Raw genomic sequence first — 20,392 nt, forward strand, 5'->3', positions numbered from 1 at the left:
ATAAAGACAAAGGGCCTCGAACTGTGAGGTGATTAAGGTTGCTGACTTTTGCCAAGTCCAAACCTGGACATGGACCAGCAGAGCTTGAACCAAGGGGATTAGTCATTGTCTGAGTTCTGATGTTATCTTTACTGGTGGTAAACATTAGTAACAGGAGAAGACTATTCAGCCCTTTGAGCCTGTACCGTCATTCAATTAGATCATGGCTGATCTGTACCTCAATTCCATTGATCGATATCCCTTGATACCCTTGCCTAATAAAAACCTATGGATCTCAGTCTTGATCTACAGCCTTCTGGGGGAGAGAGCACCAGATTTCCACTCCCCTTTGTGTGGAAAATGTGCTTCCTGATTTCACTCCTGAATGGCCTGGCTCTAATTTTAAAATTGTCATAGAGTCATAACAGCACAGAAGGAGGCCATTTGGCCCATCGAGTCCATGCCGACTCTCTGCAGAGCAATCGAGTCAGTCCCATTCCCCCGCCTGCATACTCTTAAGCTGTGATCGAGTCAGTCCCATTCCCCCGCCTGCATACTCTTAAGCTGTGGGGTGACCATCTCCAGAAATGTGCTATCCACGTAACTCTCAGCCTCGCGGACGCACCGCAGTGACTCCAGCTGCCGCTCAAGCTCTGAAACATGGATCTCGAGCTGCCGTAGCTGGTGACACTTCCTGCACGTGGTCGTCCAGGCTACTTGAAGCGTCCAGGACATCCCACACAGTGCAGGATGTACACTCCATGGGACTGAGCTGCCCTGCCATGCCTCTATTTAATAGACTAAGAGCTAACTAAGCAAAAATAAACTTAAATCTTAAAAATAAACACTCACCAGCTACTCGCCAATCAGCTCCTTCCCTTGTGCCGACGTCACTCTTTCGGACTCTGCCTCTGTTGATCCGCTGCCTCTCTCGCTCTGCTCCCGCTCTGGTCTCGCCCAGGTCCGCTGCCTCCACTTCCTCACGCTGATCCCGCTCCTCTCGCTGCTTCTCACGCTCATTCCAGCGCCGCTGCTCCTGCTCCTCTCGCGCTCTTTACAGCGCCACTGCTCCCCCTTGCGCTCTTTCCAGCGCCGCTGCTCCCACCCCCCTCGCGCTCTTTCCAGCGCCGCTGCTCCCGCCCCCCTCGCGCTCTTTCCAGCGCCGCTGCTCCCGCCCCCCTCGCGCTCTTTCCAGCGCCGCTGCTCCCGCCCCCCTCGCGCTCTTTCCAGCGCCGCTGCTCCCGCCCCCCTCGCGCTCTTTCCAGCGCCGCTGATCCCACTCCCCTCGCGCTCTTTCCAGCGCCGCTGCTCCCGCCCCCCTCGCTGCTCCCGCCCCCTCGCGCTCTTTCCAGCGCCGCTGCTCCCGCCCCCCTCGCTGCTCCCGCCCCCCTCGCTGCTCCCGCCCCCTCGCGCTCTTTCCAGCGCCGCTGCTCCCGCCCCCCTCGCTGCTCCCGCCCCCTCGCACTCTTTCCAGCGCCGCTGCTCCCGCCCCCCCTTGCGCTCTTTCCAGCGCTGCTGCTCCCGCCCCCCCTTGCGCTCTTTCCAGCGCTGCTGCTCCCACCCCCCTCGCTGCTCCCGCTCCCCTCGCGCTCTTTCCAGCGCCGCTGCTCCCGCCCCCCTCGCTGCTCCCGCCCCCTCGCGCTCTTTCCAGCGCCGCTGCTCCCGCCCCCCCCTTGCGCTCTTTCCAGCGCTGCTGCTCCCACCCCCCTCGCTGCTCCCGCTCCCCTCGCGCTCTTTCCAGCGCCGCTGCTCCCGCCCCCCTCGCTGCTCCCGCCCCCTCGCGCTCTTTCCAGCGCCGCTGCTCCCGCCCCCCCTTGCGCTCTTTCCAGCGCTGCTGCTCCCGCCCCCCCTTGCGCTCTTTCCAGCGCTGCTGCTCCCGCCCCCCCTTGTGCTCTTTCCAGCGCTGCTGCTCCCGCCCCCCCTTGTGCTCTTTCCAGCGCTGCTGCTCCCACCCCCCTCGCTGCTCCCGCTCCCCTCGCGCTCTTTCCAGCGCCGCTGATCCCGCTCCCCTTGCGCTCTTTCCAGCGCCGCTGATCCCGCTCCCCTTGCGCTCTTTCCAGCGCCGCTGATCCCGCTCCCCTTGCGCTCTTTCCAGCGCCGCTGATCCTGCTCCCCTTGCGCTCTTTCCAGCGCCGCTGACCCCGCTCCTCTCGCTGCTCCCTTGTTCTGGATTTCCTCAGCAGAGGAAATAGATTCTCTGCACTCTATTGCATTTTAAACTTTCCAATTAGATCACCCTTCAACCATCTAAACTCGGAGGGGAAAAGAGCGCAAGTTTATGCAACCTATAGATGACCCCTCTAATCCCAGTGCCATTCTGGTGAACCTGCGCTGCACCCCCTTCAAGGCCAATATATCCTTCCTGAGGTGCATTGCCCAGAACGGAACACACTACTCCAGATGGGAGAAAATGCTCAAAGGATTCAGTAGGGTAGATATAAAGAAACCATTTTCTCTGGTGGGGAAATTAAAAACAAGGGGGATGATCTTAAAATTAGAGCTAGGCTGTTCAGAAGTGAAAGTGGCAGGAAACCGAGAGTCATGGTGAACGGTTGTTTTTTAGACTGGAGGACGGTATTCAGTGGTGTTCCCCAGGGGTCGGTACTAGGACCACTGCTTTTCATGATATATATTAATGACTTGGACTTGGGTGTACAGGGCACAATTTCAAAATTTGCAGACGAGACAAAACTTGGAAGTATAGTGAACAGTGAGGAGGAGAGTGATAGACTTCAAGAGGACATAGACAGGCTGGTGGAATGGGCGGACACGTGGCAGATGAAATTTAAAGCAGAAAAGTGCGAACTGATACATTTTTGTCAGAAGAACGAGGAGAGGAAATATAAACTAAAGGGTAGAATTCTAAAGGGAGTGCATGAACAGAGAGACCTGGAGGTATATGTGCACAAATCGTTGAAAGGTGGCAGGGCAGGTTGAGAAAGCGGTTAAAAAAACATACGGGATCCTGGGCTTCATAAATAGAGGCACAGAGTACAAAAGCAAGGAAGTTATGATGAACCTTTATAAAACACTGGTTCGGCCTCAACTGGATATTGTGTCCAATTCTGAACACCACACTTTAGGAAGGATGTGAAGGCCTTAGAGAGGGTGCAGAAAAGTTTTACAAGAATGGTTCCATGGATGAGGGACTTCAGTTACGTGGATAGACTGGAGAAGCTGGAGTTGTTCTCCTTCGAGCAGAGAAGGGTGAGAGGAGATTTGATAGAGGTGTTCAAAACCATGAGGGGTCTGGACAGAGTAGATAGAGAGAAACTGTTCCCATGGGCAGAACAGTCGAAAACCAGAGGGCACAGATTCAAGGTGATTGGCAGAAGAACCAAAGGCGATGTGAGGAAAATCTTTTTTACGCAGCAAGTGGTTAGGATCTGGGATGCACTGCCTGAGAGGGTGGTGGAGGCAGATTCAATCATGGCTTTCAAAAGGGAATTGGATAAGTTCTTGAAGAAAAAAAAATTGCTGGGCTACGGGGAAAGGGCGGGGGAGTGGGACTAGCTGAAGTGCTCTTGCAGAGAGGTAGCATGGGCCGAATGGCCTCCTTCTGTGCTGTAACCATTCTATGATTCTATTCTATGAGACCTGGAGGCACCTTTTCACAGTGTGAAAGACCTAAGAGGCTGTCGATGCTGGGGGTCAGTTGGAGTTTTCAAGATAGAGAGAGAGATTTTTTGGGGGGTACGGGTATCGAGGGATATCGAGCAAATGGAATTGAGGTACAGATCAGCTATGATCTGATTGAATGGCGGGACAGGCTCAAGGGACTGAATGGCCTCCTGTTCCTATAAGCTGTTTTTTTTTCCCAGCGTGCTGCTGCTTTAGTGCTGTGACAGGATGTGAATTAGCCAACGTGTTTCCCCACATGGCAAACTTCTGATTTTTGGCTCGGCCTTCTCAGCGGTAGGTGAAGGAAGACGAGGAAAGAAAATTGTCTCTCGCTGTTCTTGTCCAGCACCTAGTGGTTAGCTATAGGACTGGTTTTCTAGAGCCCTGGGGTATAGACTGCCAGCCCTCCGAGCCTTAAGAGCAATGCAGAGGAGCGTAATAGAATGGGGGCAGTAATAACTTCTTAAAAGTTGGAGGGAATAAATGTCCTAATTTCTCCCCAGTCCCTGGGCTGCATATCAAACGCTGAAAGCAAGTGAGTGATCCACTCCCAGGGCTGCAGTGGTGCTGTTGTGTGTCCTTATTGCCTGGAGATTTTCGGGAGTGAAAGGGGCCGATTTGTGACGGTCTTTTGAGAATAATTGATGACGATTATAGTCTTGATAACGGGTGTAACCACCTAACAGCGGGTCTGGGAAAATCCAGTTGCCCGACTGGATGTTCAAGTTTAAACCACCTAATGAAATCGGCTGAACCAAATTTTCAAATGGCCTCAGAGAGGAGATTCAGAGGTAGATACACATCACTGCGGACTTGTTGCAGTCTTCAAGCATGCACTTTGCTCCGTTTTGCAGATCCTGCTTAAAAACACACGATCATTATGTGCTTTGTTATTTTGCAGGTCTGAAGCCGGTCCAGATCTTCCTCAGGGTACCTTCACGTGGCTGGATGACCTCCAGCAGCAGACTGCGACGCAGACCTTCTGTATAGATAGAAAGGCCGACCCTGCTAACTGGCAGTACAAATCACTCTATCGTGGAGATCTGGCAAGGTACTTGTCATGAGTGGAGCTGTGGAGTTGATTCAGTGGTACTTTCCTTCCTTGTGCTAGACTGATGACACTAGGTGTGATTTGTCCTCTGGAATATGCACTTTACATAGAAACATAGACCATTGCGTTTATCTGGGCAAGAGTTTGAAAATTGCCACACGTCATCATACCCCTCAATCGCTTTCTCTACCAGATATCTATCTGCTTCCCTCTTGAATTCTCCACTTCTTAGAATCATAGAATAGTACAGCACAGAAGGAGACCATTCGGCCCATTGAGAGTGCGCCGGCTCTTTCGAAGAGCAATCCAGTTAGTCCCACTCCCCGTTCTTTCCCCATATCCCTGCAATTTTACCAATTCCTTTTTGATGGCTACTATTGAATCTGTATCCGCCACCCTATCAGGCAATGCAGTCTCTCATTCTTTAAGACCATCCTTATAACCTACCTCTGACTCCTCCTAATATCTCCTCCTTTGCCTCGGTGTCGATTTTTGTTCGATAACGCGCCTGTGTAGAGCCTTGGGATGTTTTCCTACATTAAAGGCGCAAGCAGTAGTTAACATAACGTAAGAAATAGGAGCAGGAGTCGGCCATTCGGCCCCTCGAGCCTGCCCCGCCATTCAGTAAGATCATGGCTGATCTTCTGCCTCAACTCCACTTTCCTGCACTATCCCCATATCCCTTGATTCCCTTAATATCTGAAAATCTATCGATCTCTGTTGTTGAATATGCGGGTGCTGTTGGCTGCCCATTTGTCTGGTCCATAGTTAAATCTCAACTGCCTGTTCGCGTTCCAGTATCTTGTTATAATTACATAACCATTGCGTGTATTTGCAGAAAGGATTTTTGTTCAGCTTCCTTCAATTTTACTCATCAAAACCTCCATCCAGTCCGGCCTACCCGCGACCAACGTTCCCACTAGGCTGTGTGGCTGCGCAGCTGTCTGGAGATCCCGCGCTGGCCACTTACCGGCTTTTCAATGAGAGATTTCACGCATGTGTGAAATTTTAAATGGGCTGCACAGCCCGTTAAAGGGACTGGGCAACCAAAAAAGAACTAGGGGAACATTACTCGCGATTCTTGCCTACAGTAAGTGATTGAATTTTAAAGACCTGTGAAGCGGCTTAGCAAGCCACTCAGTTGTACACAGGGCAACTCCGAGCAATAAAGGCCGCCTCGTCAGTGCCCACCCATATCCCAATAACAAATACATATTTTTAAATGAGAGGATTGATGAGGGATGCAGCTCCTTGCATCCACGGCAGATTATTCTGAGGGTGGGATAGTTCTTTGAGTCAAAGCACCAGTCACTTGGTGACAATCCACTTCCCAGTGAGTCACTTTAGATGGAGTGCATTCCCTTATGCTTCATGACTCCCCTCCAGGTGACTGCTAAACAATGCCCAATGTCAATACTGCTTCGGCAATGAGGCAAACCTAATTAGCCACAAGATGAAATGCCTCATTAATTGTCACATTGCTCCTTGCAGTCTGGCCGCTTTAGCATAGCGGTAAATGGGATGTGTCCAGATCGATGAGGTTTAACAGAGACTTGTTACGTCAATTAGGAGAGTTTGTACAGTTCGACTTCAAAAAAACAAAGCTGTGGAGTGGCATTCTTGTGCTGCCGCAGATTTTTTAGACGGCAGTTACAGTAGCAGCTAGCATTAACTTAGTACATCAGGAGGGCTCCGCACCCCTGCAAGGATATATTGGCCTTGGAAGGGGTGCTGCGCAGATTTACCCGGAATGATACTGGGACTTAGAGGGTTAAATTATGAGGACAGGCTGCATAAACTTGGCTTGTATTTCCTTGTGTATAGAAATTGAGGCGTGATCTGATCAAGGTGTTTAAAATGATAAGATTTGATAGGGTAGATACAAAGGAACTATTTCCCCTGGTGGGAAAATCAAGAACAAGTGAACATCATAAATTTAGAGGCAGGCCACTCAGGAGTGAAATCAGGAAGCACCTTTTCACACAAAGGGCAGTAGAAATCTGGAACTCACTCCCCCGAAAGGCTGTGGATGCTGGGGGGTCAGTTGGCGCTTTCAAGACTGAGATCGATAGATTTTTGATGTGGAGTGAAGGCAGGTAAATAGAGGTGAGGTGCAGATCAGCCATGATCTAAATGAATGGCAGAGCAGGCTCGAGGGGCTGAACGGCCTACTCCTGCTCCTAATGTTTCTGTGTCTGTATTCCACAGCTGCCTTCTGTTACCTCTCCCAGGTACTCATTCTTCACGTGATTGCTTTGACGCTAGCCTGGGAGTACTGAATCAATTTGTAGTGCCACCATTATTGTCTTAACTGAGAACAGGCCAGAGATTTCAACCTGGGAGCATCTGGTGTTTAGGGGGGTCAGTCCCTCACCAAAGAGGTGTACTTACTCAGTGTAAGACATGGCTCATTGGAGAGCATCGCATGAGATGTAGTTGTCAACCAGTGTCTCAGTGGGTAGCACCCTCGCCTCTGAGTCAGAAGGTTGTGGGTTCAGCTCCCACTCCAGAGACTTGAGCACACAAATCTAGGCTGACACTCCAGTGCAGTACTGAGTGAGCGCTGCACTGTCGGAGGTGCCGTCTTTCGGATGAGACGGTAAACCTGCTCTCTCAGGTGGATGTAAAAGATCCTATGGCACTATTCCAAAGAAGAGCAGAGGAGTTCTACCTGGCCTGGCTGATATTTATCCCTCAATCAACATCACTAAAATTATCTGTTCATTATCACTTTTGTGGGAGCTTGCTGTGCGCAAATAGGCTGCCATGTTTCCTCCTACTACTTCTTAGGCAGTCCCTCGGAACCGAGGATGACTTGCTTCCACATTAAAAATGAGTTCTCAGGTGACTGATGAGTCCAATGCGGGACCTACAGTCTCTGTCACAGGTGGGGCAGACGGTGGTTGAAGGGGCGGGTGGGTGGGGTGCTTGGGTTGAAGTGCGCTCCTTGTGCTGCCTGCGCTTGGCTTCCGCTTGCTCCCGGCGAAGAGACTCATGGTGTTCGGCGCCTTCCCGGATGCTTCTCCTCCACTTTGTGCGGTCTTGGGCCAGGGATTCCCAGTTGTCAGTGGGGATGTTGCACTTTTTCAAGGAGGCTTTGAGGATGTCCTTGAAGCATTTCCTCTGCCCACCTGGGGCTCTCCTGCTGTGTCGGAGCTCCGAGTAGAGCACTTGTTTTGGGAGTCTCGTATCAGGCATGCGGACAATGTGACCCATCCATCGGAGCTGATTGAGCGTGGTCAAACCTTCGATGCTGGGGATATTGGCCTGAGGGAGAACACTGATGTTGGCGCGCCTATCCTGCCAATGGATTTGCAGGATCTTGCGAAGGCAGCGTTGGTGGTACCTCTCCAGTGCTTTGAGGTGCCTGCTGTACATGGTCCATGTCTCTGAAGCATACAGGAGGGCGGGTATCACTGCTGCTCTGCAGACCATGAGCTTGGTGCCGGGTTTGAGGTCCTGGTCTTCAAACACTCTCTCCCTCAGGCGACCGAAGGCTGCACTGGCACACTGAAGGCGGTGCTGGACTTCGTCATCGACGTCTGCCCTTGTTGACAGTAGGCTCCCGAGATATGGAAAGTGGTCCACGTTGTCCAAGACCTCGTCGTGGATTTTGATAATTGGGGGGCAGGTTGGTAGAGGACCTTTGTCTTACGGATCTTTAGTGTAAGGCCCATGCTGTCATACGCTTCGGTGAAGGTGTTGACGATGGTTTGGAGTTCGACCTCCGAGTGTGCGCAGACGCAAGCGTCGTCTGCATACTGTGATTCGATGACAGAGGATGGGACAACCTTGGATCTGGACTGGAGGCGACGGAGGTTGAACAGTTTCCCTTTTGTTCTATAGATTAGCTCCACTCCAGCAGGGAGCTTACTGAAGGTGAGATGGAGCATTACCGCAAGGAATATCGAGAATCAACATCACTAAAATTATCTGGTCATTATCACATTTGTGGGAGCTTGCTGTGCGCAAATTGACTGCCATGTTTCCTACATTACAACAGTTACTACACTTCAAAAGTACTTAATTGGCTGTAAAGCGCTTTGGGATGTCCGGTGGTCGTGTAAGGTGCTATAGAAATGCAAGTCTTTTTCTTTTAAATTCCGATCAATACCTTGTAGAGGGTGCAGAGGAGATTTACTAGAATACCAGGGATGAGGGACTTGAGTTATCTGGAGAGACTGGAGAAGTTGGGATTGTTCTCCTTAGAGCAGAGAAAGTTAAGAGGAGATTTAATAGAGGGGTTCAATATTATGATGTTTTTTGATAGAGTAAGTAAGGAGAAACTGTTTCCACTGGCGGGAGGGCGGATAACCAGGGGACACAGATTTAAGATAATTGGCAAAAGAACCAGAGGGGAGATGAGAAATTCGCAGCATGTTATGAACGGGAATGCACTGCCTGAAAGGGTGGTGGAAACCGATTCAGTAATAACTTTCAAAACAGGAATAGATAAATACTTGAAAAGGAAAAATTTTCAGGGCTATGGGGAAAGAACAAGGGAGTTGGGACTAATTCAAAGAACCAGCAGAGATATGATGGACCAAATGGCCATTATTCAATGATTATTATGGAAAATTAGCTTTCTTTTCTCTTAGGCCTGCATTTTGGATCCACGCTACCTCATAAACTCTAGTGCTGCTGGATATTTCTCTTGACAAAGAGAGTCCCATTTTCACCCAGTACCCTAAGCCTATTTTTTCCCCCTGATGTCACGAGTGATAAATAACATTGCCCAAGGTTACCTTCGCTCCAATAGCTTTGTGGGCAAATGAGCTGCCGAATGTGGTTCTAATTCTAGGTCCGGGGATCAAGGCCTGGTCTGTGTTGAGTTAATTGTTCCTGAGCAGTGGTGCAGTTGACATCAGTGTCCCTGGGCTGAGGAGAGAAAAATCATCCAGGGTTCCTGCTTCTGATTGTCATCCAGTGACCACTGCAGGATGAGGACAGGATCGGTTGTGGACCGGGAGCCAATGGTAGGTCAGCGAGCGCAGGGGTGATGGATGAAGGGGACTTGGTGCGAGTTAGGATACGGGCAGCTGAGTTTTGGTTGTGTTCAGGTTTATGGAGGGTAGAAGATGGGAGGCTGGCCAGGAGAATGTTGGAATAGTCGAGTCTAGAGGTAACAACCGCATGGATGAGGGTTTCAGCAACAGATGAGCTGAGGCAGAGGCGAAGTCGGGCGATGTTATGGAGGAGAAAATAGGCGGTCTTGGTGACGGAGCTCATCTCGGAGTCAACTAGGACGCCAAGGTTACGAACGGTCTGGTTCAGCATCAGATGGTGGGTGACCAGGGAGCGGCAAGAATCAGCACCTTCAGGAGAGGAGGGGATGGCAATTAAAGTTACATAAGGATTGTCTATGTCACTGAGTCTGACTCTGGGTTTCCCCAGAACCGGTTGAATTGAGTGTCAATGGAATTTTGTAATCTGTCCATAAACTGATCATGTGTAGCAGATCTATCCACTGCCATCAACACACTGCAAATAGAATCCCTCATCCTACCTGAGGAAGCTAAATGTCCTCATAAATTCTGCATAGTTTTTCCACATCTAGCACATTGAGATCCAACTAACATAATTTCTGTAATCCAACTAACTAATAATAATCAGTAGCATTAATATTGAGAGAGGATATGAAGGGATTTATTCAGCACTAGTGTGTTACTCTAGATTATTATATTAGCTTAGTGCGTAGTTGACCATTAATAGTTAAATGTGGCTATGTCTTTCAGGTACAAGAGGAAAGGGGATGCCTGCCTGGGCCTCGATACCAAAAGACAACACATTATTTGGGAAGATTCATCCCAAAAGAAGAAAAAGGCAAAAAAGAGAGATGATCGATACTACAGCGCATCTAGCCTTCAGCTTCTGCGCACTGACACGGTTCCTGTTCATTGTGGAGATGTTTTACAAGATAGAACTCCTGTTCTCAGTCCAGGCTCCTTCATACCAGTCCCAGACTGGCCAGAGAATGACAGTAAATCCTCAGGTACCATCACCTGGTTCAATCCGCTGGGGATTTATGATGCTTCCACCACTCTGTGGCTTCAGGGGAAGGGCCAACTGGCGCAGGAAGACAAAGCGCGAGTGCCCCTGGACAGCAGTGAGAAGGTGAACTCAACCATGATGGCCAAAGTGGAGAAATTCAATAGGATGTTGAGAGAAGACCCTGGGGATATCCAAACCTGGATGGAGTTTGTTCATTTTCAGGTGGGTACTCCGGTAGTAAACGGGCAGTAAGAGGAGGGGCGGGGCCAATTAGGGACCAAAATGGAGACCTACGCATGGAGCAGAGGGCATGGCTGGAGATACCAAATGAGTACTTTGCATCTGTCTTTACCAAGGAAGAAGATGCTGCCAAAGTCATGGTGAAAGAGGAGGTAGTTGAGATACTGAATGGGATAAAAATTGATAGAAGAGGTACTAGAAAGGCTGGCTGTACTTAAAGTAGATAAGTCACCAGGACTGGATGGGCTGCATCCTAGGGTGCTGAGGGAAGTAAAGGTGGAAATTGCGGAGGTTCTGGCCATAATCTTCCAATCCTCCTTAGATACGGGGGTGGTGCCAGAGGACTAGAGAAATGCAAATGTTACACCTTGTTCAAAAAAGGGTGTAAGGATAAACCCAGCAACTACAGGCCAGTCAGTTTAACCTCGGTAGCGGGGAAGCTTTTAGAAACCATAATCCGGGTCAAAGTTAACAGTCATTTAGACAAGTGTGGATTAATTAAGGAAAGCCAGCACAGATTTGTTAAAGGCAAATTGTGTTTAACTAACTTGATTGAGTTTTTTGAGGAGGTAACAGAGAGGGTTGATGAGGGCAATGCGGCTGATGTGTACATGGACTTCCAAAATACGTTTAATAAAGTGCCACATAATCGGACCATTCGCGGTGTATCGGACCATTCGCGGTGTATCGGACCATTCGCTGTGTATCGGACCATTCGCTGTGTATCACGGTGTATCGGACCATTCACAGTGTATCGGACCAATCACTGTGTATCGCGGTGTATCGGACCATTCGCTGTGTATCGCGGTGTATCGGACCTATCGCGGTGTATCGGACCATTCGCTGTGTATCGCGGTGTATCGGACCATTCACTGTATCGGACCAATCACCATATATCACGGTGTATCGGACCATTCGCCGTGTATCGGACCATTCACTGTGTATCGCGGTGTATCGGACCAATCACTGTATCGCGGTGTATCAGACCATACACCGCGATACACAGCGAATGGTCCGATGCACCGCGATACACAGTGAATCGGACCATTCGCTGTGTATCGGGCGGTGTATCGGACCATTTGCTGTGTATTGCGGTGTATCGGACCATTTGCTGTGTATTGCGGTGTATCGGACCATTTGCGGTGTATCGGACCATTTGCGGTGTATCGGACCATTTGCGGTGTATCGGACCATTTGCCGTGCCGGGCGGTGTACTCTGACTATTTCAGTGATTAATGACTATTTCAGAGCATGTGGCATGTGACTTAAAGACCAGGAGATTCTGTCTCTGCAAAATGAGCTAATGGGGGAGGCTTTAATCCTCGGCTAAGATAAACTGGGGGTGCTGTGTTTGGCCTAATTGCCTCTGAGCCAGGAATGACCTGCTGGAATATCCGCTCTTCACTGCCGTGCAGCAACTTCCTGCTCAAAGTGGGTGAGAGTGACTGGCAGCTGAGTGCACAATTGGCTTTGGCTCATGGCCCTACAGTTAACTAACAGTCTATGTTTGTACGTAAAGAATGTGTTTTTTTTAGTTACTGGAGGGCTGCTGCTCTCTGTGGGACTATAACAGTTGCCCCCATGCTGAAACAGAAGGGCACATTTAAATCTTGGGCATGACTTGGTATTGATGTAGACCATGGAGAAGTTACCCACTCGTCCATCTCTAGGTTCGCTGCTTTTGGCTTCAGCTGGGAGATTAAACTAGGGAATACAAGCAGACTGGGCTGTTTAGGCCCAGTGCGCTGATCCAGAGAGCTGAGTGATGGCAGATTCTGGCTGCAAGACCCTAAGGATGTTGCATCAGGATTCTGAATGGTGTCTGTATCAACCAATCTCGTGGACTTTGTCCGATTGTATCCTTTTATACATTTATTACTTTGCTGCAGTAGGTCTCCTCGGTCACTGGATGCTAATGTTTCTTGGCTCACCGAACTCGTGCTGGATAGGCCATGAATGGCAAAGGATTATAAACAAGCTCAGTTACTTTGCCCCCCCCCTCCTAAACCATTGAAGGAATTGGTGAGGTGAGAGCCCTTGAGGAGAGTATAGTTTTCAAGTAGCATGGGTAGAATAGTTCACTGAACGCCAAAGCTCTTTCCCCATCCATGATAATAAATAGCTGTTGTGCAATAAAATGAGAATTTATATGTAATCTCGCCGATGAGTGTTTTTCAAAAATCCATTCACAGGACATGGGCGTCGCTGGCAAGGCCAGCATTTATTGGCCATCCCTAATTGCCCTTGAGAAGGTGGTGGTGAGCCACCTTGTACAACTGAGTGGTTTGCTGGGCCATTTCAGAGGGCAGTTAAGAGTCAACCACATTGCTGTGGGTCTGGAGTCACATATAGGCCAGACCAGGTAAGGACGGCAGATTCCCTCCCTAAAGGACATTAGTGAACCAGATGGGTTTTTAACGACAGTCCAATAGTTTCATGGTCCCCATTACTGAACTAGCTTTTAATTCCAGATTTATTTAATTAACTGAATTTAAATTTCACAGCTGCCATGGTGGGATTTGAATTCACAGTTGCGGATCATTAGTCCAGGTCTCTGGATTACTAGTCCAGTAACATAACCACTATGCTATCGTACCCCCTTTTGTCCATTTTTTGTGTGACTTTTGTCCATGTTCCTTTTTTAGTTTCCATGCTGTAACTGATGCGAGCTAGAAATTGATCGATCAAATCGCTTGAGAATGGTTTCACCACATTCCCTGGCGGCTGTGAGATACTGAAAGGAGCCGCGCGCTACACCGTTGGCGGTTGTCTTTAACGAGTCTTCCTTCCTTTCAGGATGAATTAATGCAAGGTCCAAATCCATACACGGCCACCGCGGCGGAAGCTGAAAAAAGGAAGCGGTCACGCCGAGCTGCCTCGGAGAAGAAGCTGGCCATTTTGGAGCGCGCTATCGAAAGCAATCCCAACAATGCAGACCTGAAAGTAGCCCGGCTGGGGCTCTGCAAGGAATCTTGGGAACCGTCCAGCCTTCTCAACGAATGGAAAAAAGTGGTCTTTCTTCACCCAAACAACACCGCGCTGTGGCAGAAGTACCTCCTGTTCTGCCAGAGCCAGTTCAGCACCTTTTCAATGTCCAAGGTCAACGGCATCTACGGCAAGTGTCTGAGCACTCTAGCGGCTGCACTAGATGGGACCCTGGTGTCCCATCCTGCACTGCCTGACACAGAAGAAGCCATGCTGGGTAAGATGGAATTTTAATTGGATCGTGTACTGTGAGTACTCAGTACTTGGGAGCAATGTTCCCTCTCTCTTTGTGCGCGGTCTCTTTAACTGGATGCGCGGCCCATTCAAATTTTCACGCATGCGCAGTTTCTTCCATGTAAAAGTTGGTGAGCAGCATGCGCAGGACCCCCAGACCACTGCGTTGGACCTCCAGACCACTGCGCGGCTTAGCGGGAATGTTGCATGGGAGTACTGTATTCACTTCTGGTCTCCATATTATAAAAAGAATATAGAAGCACTGGAGAAGGTGCAAAAAAGTTTTACAAGCCTGATACCAGAGCTGAGAGGTTATACGTATCAGGGCTGATTTGAAGAGGCTGGGGCTCTTTTCTCTGGAAAAGAGAAGACTGAGAGGTGACCTGATGGAGATTATGAAATGGTTTGATAAGGTAGACGTAGAGAAGATATTTCCACTTGTGGGGGGAAGACTAAAACTAGAGGGTCATAAATATAAGATAGTCACTAATAAATCCAATAGGGAATTCAGGAGAAACTTCATTACCCAGAGAGTGGTGAGAATGTGGAACTCGCTCCCACAGGGAGTGGTTGAGGCGAATAGTATAGATGCATTTAAGAGGAAGCTGGAGAAACACATGAGGGAGAAAGGAATAGAAGTATATGCTGATAGGGTTAAATGGAGAGGAGTGGGAGGAGGCTCGTGTGGAGCTTAAACACCGGCATGGACCAGTTGGGCCGAATGGCCTGTTTCTGTGTGGTACATTCTGTGTAATGTTTCAATAAAATTACAGCTCTTTTGAAAACGAAATGTTATGTTTTAACCAGCAATAACTGTGTAAGCCACAAAATTAACTTCCATATAGGCCTCTTGTTTGCTCACTGGCTAAAAGCACTGCCGGGTGAGCAGCTGAGTTATTCAGACCAGGCAGGTCCTAGGGTAATCCTTCTCTCTCTTACAATGGGCCCTCGTGCCCCTGGTCAGGACAGGAAAACCCGGCCAGGATTCCTGATCATCCAGTGACCCTGTTAGGAAGTGGGTGTGCATGAGCCTCGGCTGCGCATCAGACTTGTGATGAAAGCAAGGAAGAGGCGAAGGAGAAAGTAGTACATTTTGAAGAGTAGTCGCTGTTGTAATGTAGGAAACGCAGCAGCCAATTTGCACACAGCAAGCTCCCACAAACAGCAAAGCAATAATGACCAGATAATCTGTTTTAGTGATGTTGATTGAGGGATAAATATTGGCCAGGACACCGGGTGAGTACTCCCCTGCTCCTCTTCAAAATAGTGCCATGGGATCTTTTATGTCTACCTGAGAGAGCAGACGGGGCCTCGGTTTAACGGCACCTCTGATGGTACAGTACTACCAACAACAACAATTTGAATTTATATAGCGCCTTTAACATAGTAAAACGTCCCAAAGCGCTTCATAGTGTTATAAAACAACATTTGACACCGAGCCACAGAAGGATAAATTAGGGCAGGTGACCAAAAGCTTGGTCAAAGAGGTAGGTTTTAAGGAGCGTCTTAAAGGAGGAAAGAGAGGTAGCGAGGCAGACAGGTTTAGACAGGGAATTCCAGAGCTTAGGGCCCAGGCAACAGAAGGCACGGCCACCAATGGTGGAGCGATTATAATCAGGGATGCTCGAGAGGACAGTATTAGAGGAGCGCAGATATCTCGGGGGGTGGGGGGGGGGTGGTTGTGGAGCTGAAGGAGATTACAGAGATAGGGAGGGGCGAGGCCACGGAGGGATTTGAAAAGAAGTATGAGAATTTTAAAATCTAAGGGTTCCCAGACCGGGAGCCAGTGTAGGTCGGCGAGCACCGGGCGATGGGTGAACGGGACTTGGTGTGAGTTAGGACACGGGTCGACGAGCACGGGGCGATGGGCGAACGGGACTTGGTGCGAGTTAGGACACGGGCAGCAGAGTTTTGGATGACCTCAAGTTTGCGTAGGGTAGAAGGTGGGAGCCCAGCCAGGAGTGCTGCTCCAGTGTCAGCCTAGATTTTCTGCTCCGGTTTCTGAACCCACAGCATACTGATCGAGGCAAGATGCTACCCGGTGAGCCAGGGCTGGCAAGTAGCCTGGTGATGGTGTCTGGTCTCACACAGCAGCAACAATGGCTTGAATTTACATAGTGCGCCTTGCACAAAAAGAATCGATTCAGCACTTAACGAAGAACAGGATAAAAGGAGGAAATGCATTGAGGAGCAGACTGTAGATGGGTTACATGGGGACTCTTGACGGCAGGGAGGAAGATACCAATAATGGCTTGATGAAGACGGTGACTTGAAGCATTTGTGGTGTTGGGAGAGAGATGGAGGCATGTCACCATGAGCATGAAATCGCGCCCCCATTCTTGCCCCTGCTCATTGACATTGAGGTCCTTATTTTTAAATTGCTCAAGGCCTTACTGGACCTTAACGGAGTGACCAGCTCCAGCTGTACATCCCATCCTGCTTCCTTACCACTTGTGCTCCAGCTTGACTCCTCTATCTGCTCCACAATCAGCAGCTGATCTTTTAATAAGCTTCAGTTCATCCAAAACTCTGCTCCCTGTTCGCCCATCACCCCTGTGCTTGCTGACCTACATTGGCTCCCAGTCAAGTAACACCTCGTTTTTAAAAATTCTCATCCTTGTTTTTCAAATTCCTCCATGGCCTCGTCCCCTCTCTGATTCAGTAACCTCCTCAAGCCCTCCAACCCTCCGAGATCTCTGCGCTCCTCCAATTCTGGCCTCTTGCGCATCCCCGATTTTAATCGCTGCACCATTGGCGGCCGTGCCTCTAGCTGCCTAGGGCCAAAGCTCTGGAATTCCCTCCCGAAACCTCTCCGCCCCTCTCTCCTTTAAGACATTCCTCAAAACCTACCTCTTTGACCAAGCTTTGGTCACCTGTCCTAATATCTCCTTATGTGGCTCGGTGTCAAACTTTGTTTAATAACCCGCCTGTGAAGCACCTTTGGGACGTTTTAATAAGTTAAAGGCGCCATATAAATGCAATTTGTTGTTTTGTTTTAGTCATCACCCACCTACTGTCTGGAGCTCTTTATCTCAAAATCACTTCACCGTGCTGTTACTGCCTTCCTCGGTAGCTTAACCCCTAACTCCATGACTGTGATTATGCTTCTCTTTTCCCATTTTCACCTCTTGCTTTCCCATCTACCACTCCCCGTCCTGCTCCCCACGTGCCCCCCCCCCCCCCCGCCTCCCAGGAACCCATTGCAAAACCTGCTGAGATCCACTTCTATTGCGACTGTCTAAATGCAAGTCGTTCAGGTTTTTAATGTTTAATTTTTACTTGCAGAGCATTGTTTTGCCGGATTAATTTTTAAAATAAAATCTCTGCTCATTCTTGCAGCCATTTTCCTGCAGCAGTGTCATTTCTTGCGACAGACCGGCCATTCAGAAAAAGCCATTGCCCTCTTCCAGGCTCTCGTTGACTTCACCTTCTTCAAGCCTGACAGTGTTGCTGGCCTGATAACCAAAGCACAGGTAAAGGCAGCTCTTCCTCACCTGCTTGATGTATTCACTAACAGTCCCTTGGTTTCATGTATTACACACTAAATAGAGAGGTTAAACTCATCCAATAACTGATTTGCTAAATGCACCTCTCTAGTATAATATTTCGTCATACTGACCGGAATGGTCCCTGGCCGGTGCCGAGGTTGCTTATCTCCGTAGGGTTTGTTGACAATTCGCCATCACTATCCCGGGACGAAGAAGGTGGGATACATCAGCCGTAAATCCCATTCCCGGTTGCTGTCCGATGACTCCCACTGGAAAATGCGGGCATGAAGATATTGTCGATCATTGCTGATCCTACATCATCTTGAAAAGAGGAGGCTGAGGGGTGACCTAATAGAGGTCTTTAAAATTATGAAAGGTTTTGATAGAGTGGATACAGAAAGAGCGTTTCCACTTGTGGGGAAGAGCAAAACTAGAGGCCATCAATATAAGATAGTCACCATGAAATCCAATAGGGAATTCAGAAGAAACTTCTTTACCCAGAGAGTGGTGCGAATGTGGAACTCACGACCACAGGGAGTGGTTGCGGCGAATAGTATAGATGCATTTAAGGGGAGGCTAGACAAACATATGAAGGAGAAGGGAATAGAGGGTTACGCTGATAGAGTTAGATGAGGAAAGACGGGAGGAGGCTCGAGTGGACCATAAACGCCGGCATGGACTGGTTGGGCTGAATGGCCTGTTTCTGTGCCGTATATCCTATGTAATCTTATGTCTGATGACCAGATCAGCCTCGGCTCTGACCTCCCCCTCTCCCCCACCACTGTACGTGGCTGAATAATCTGCTGCACCTGTCGCTCGGCTTCTCTGATGGTTCACCCTTGTGGAACTGCACCTCGGAGCGAAGCGGTGCCTTCAGGAGAGGGTGGGAGGGGGGAGAGAGTAAATATTGTTACCCGAGGTGAGAACCAGCTTAACAGAAGTACCACCATGTTAGGTTGAGATAATTCTCTTGACGTTTTAGTCAGGTGCTCAAGACAGAATTCACAAGTCAGCTTTTGATTGTCGATCTTGCATCATCTCCGGTGCTTCAGCACGTCACAAGCCTTCGTGTGGCTTGGATCTGCTCTGTAAATGCCACGGTTAGTTATTGCGTGGGCATTTGTAAAACCATATTCATTGTATCTGATATGAATGTCGTGCAACAGAGACCAAAGAGCCATTTAGAAAGCTTAGTCATTTTATAATTGTGTTCCACGTGGTCTGAATTTTTGTCTGATTTACGGTCTTGTGTGAAGCGATTTGCGGCGTTTTAGTACATTAAAGGTGCCTTATAAATACAGGTTGTTGAATATTTTTGTGTATATAATGGTTACCTTTCTGGATCTTCCCTAACCCTCCCAACCCCCAAGCCCTTACCCTAGATTATTTAAGTTCTCTTACTTCAGATCGCCCTCATAGGTGCGTGTTAATTCCCCCAAGTCTTTGTGTATCCTCGCCTAGAGACCTGGGTAAGGTTTGAGGAATGCTCCTGGAGCAGCAAAACCGGTTTGGTAATTGCTGATAGTTATTGGATTACCTCCCATCTCCTTGAGATTCAATCTTCCAAAGCGGGGGAGCATCGCATGAGATGTAGTTGTCAACCAGTGTCTCAATGGGCAGCACCCTCGCCTCTGAGTCAGAAGGTTGTCGGTTCAAGTCCCACTCCAAAGACTTGAGCACAGAAATCTAGGCTGACACTCCCAGTGCAGTGCTGGGGGGAGTGCTGCACTGTCGGAGGTGCCGTCTTTCGGATGAGACGTTAAACCGAGGCCCCGTCTGCTCTCAGGTGGACGTAAAAGATCCCAGGGCACTATTTCAAAGAAGAGCAGGGGTGTTATCCCCGTTGTCCTGGCCAATCTCTCAACCAATATCACAGAAACAGGTTATCTGGTCATTATCACGTTGCTGTCTGTGGAAGCTTGCTGTGCACAAATTGGCTGCTGTGCTTCCTCCGTTCAAACTGTGACTACAAAAAGTAAAACGCTTTGGGACATTACTGACGCGCTATGTAAATGCAAGTCTGCCTTTCTTGAGGAATAGGAAGGAGAAAATTTACCTGGGCAAAAATTGACTCAGGTTCCTGATTGATATCCAGTGACCCCCATGCTGCAGAGTCAGGCTCGACACCCCCCCCCCCTTGGTCGAATAGCCTGCAGACACTCACCATGTCGGCTCAGACATGAAGAATAGCCGCCGAAGTACCACACCTCGGGAGGAGAGAGGGCACCGTATTCCCACTGATGGGTTTAGGTGACAAATTGATCACCACACTAACATATGTTCAAGGGACTCCTCAGCTACTCATATAGAAATTTACGGCACAGGAGGCCTTTCGGCCCATTGTGTCCGTGCCGGCCGATAAAGCTATCCAGCCTAATCCCACTTTCCAGCTCTTGGTCCGTAGCCCTGTAGGTTACCGCACTTCAAGTGCATATCCAAGTACTTTTTAAATGTGATGAGGGTCTCTGCCTCGACCACCCTTTCAGGCAGTGAGTTCCAGACCCAACCACCCTCTGGGTGAAAAAAGCTCTGAACTCCCCTCTAATCCTTCTACCCATTACTTTAAATCTCTGCCACCCTGGTTATTGGCCTCTCTGCTAAGGGAAATAGGTCCTTCCTATCCACTCTTATCGAGGCCCCTCATAATTTTATACACCTCAATTAGGTCTCCCCTCAGCCTCCTCTGTTCCAAAGAAAACAACCCCAGCCTATCCAATCTTTCCTCATAGCTAAAATTCCCCAGTCCTGGCAACATCCTCGGAAATCTCCTCTGCACCCCCTCTAGTGCAATCACATCCTTCCT

At 49.1% G+C, this 20,392-nt stretch overlaps 1 protein-coding gene across 1 annotated transcript in view; it reads left to right on the top strand.

Moving 5' to 3' along the window:
- Nucleotides 1-20,392, top strand: part of nrde2 (NRDE-2, necessary for RNA interference, domain containing) — a 79,596-nt gene that overhangs the window by 11,959 nt on the left and 47,245 nt on the right. The window contains exons 3-7 of the mRNA XM_086004173.1: nt 7-28; nt 4,502-4,651; nt 10,387-10,864; nt 13,679-14,084; nt 17,441-17,574. Coding sequence (XP_085860299.1) covers nt 7-28; nt 4,502-4,651; nt 10,387-10,864; nt 13,679-14,084; nt 17,441-17,574 — 1,190 coding nt within the window. The remainder of the gene's footprint in view (nt 1-6; nt 29-4,501; nt 4,652-10,386; nt 10,865-13,678; nt 14,085-17,440; nt 17,575-20,392) is intronic.

This window comes from Somniosus microcephalus, chromosome 12 (assembly GCF_052327205.1).
Source record: "Somniosus microcephalus isolate GS21.2 chromosome 12, FLI_Smic_1.0, whole genome shotgun sequence".
Lineage (NCBI taxonomy): Eukaryota > Metazoa > Chordata > Chondrichthyes > Squaliformes > Somniosidae > Somniosus > Somniosus microcephalus.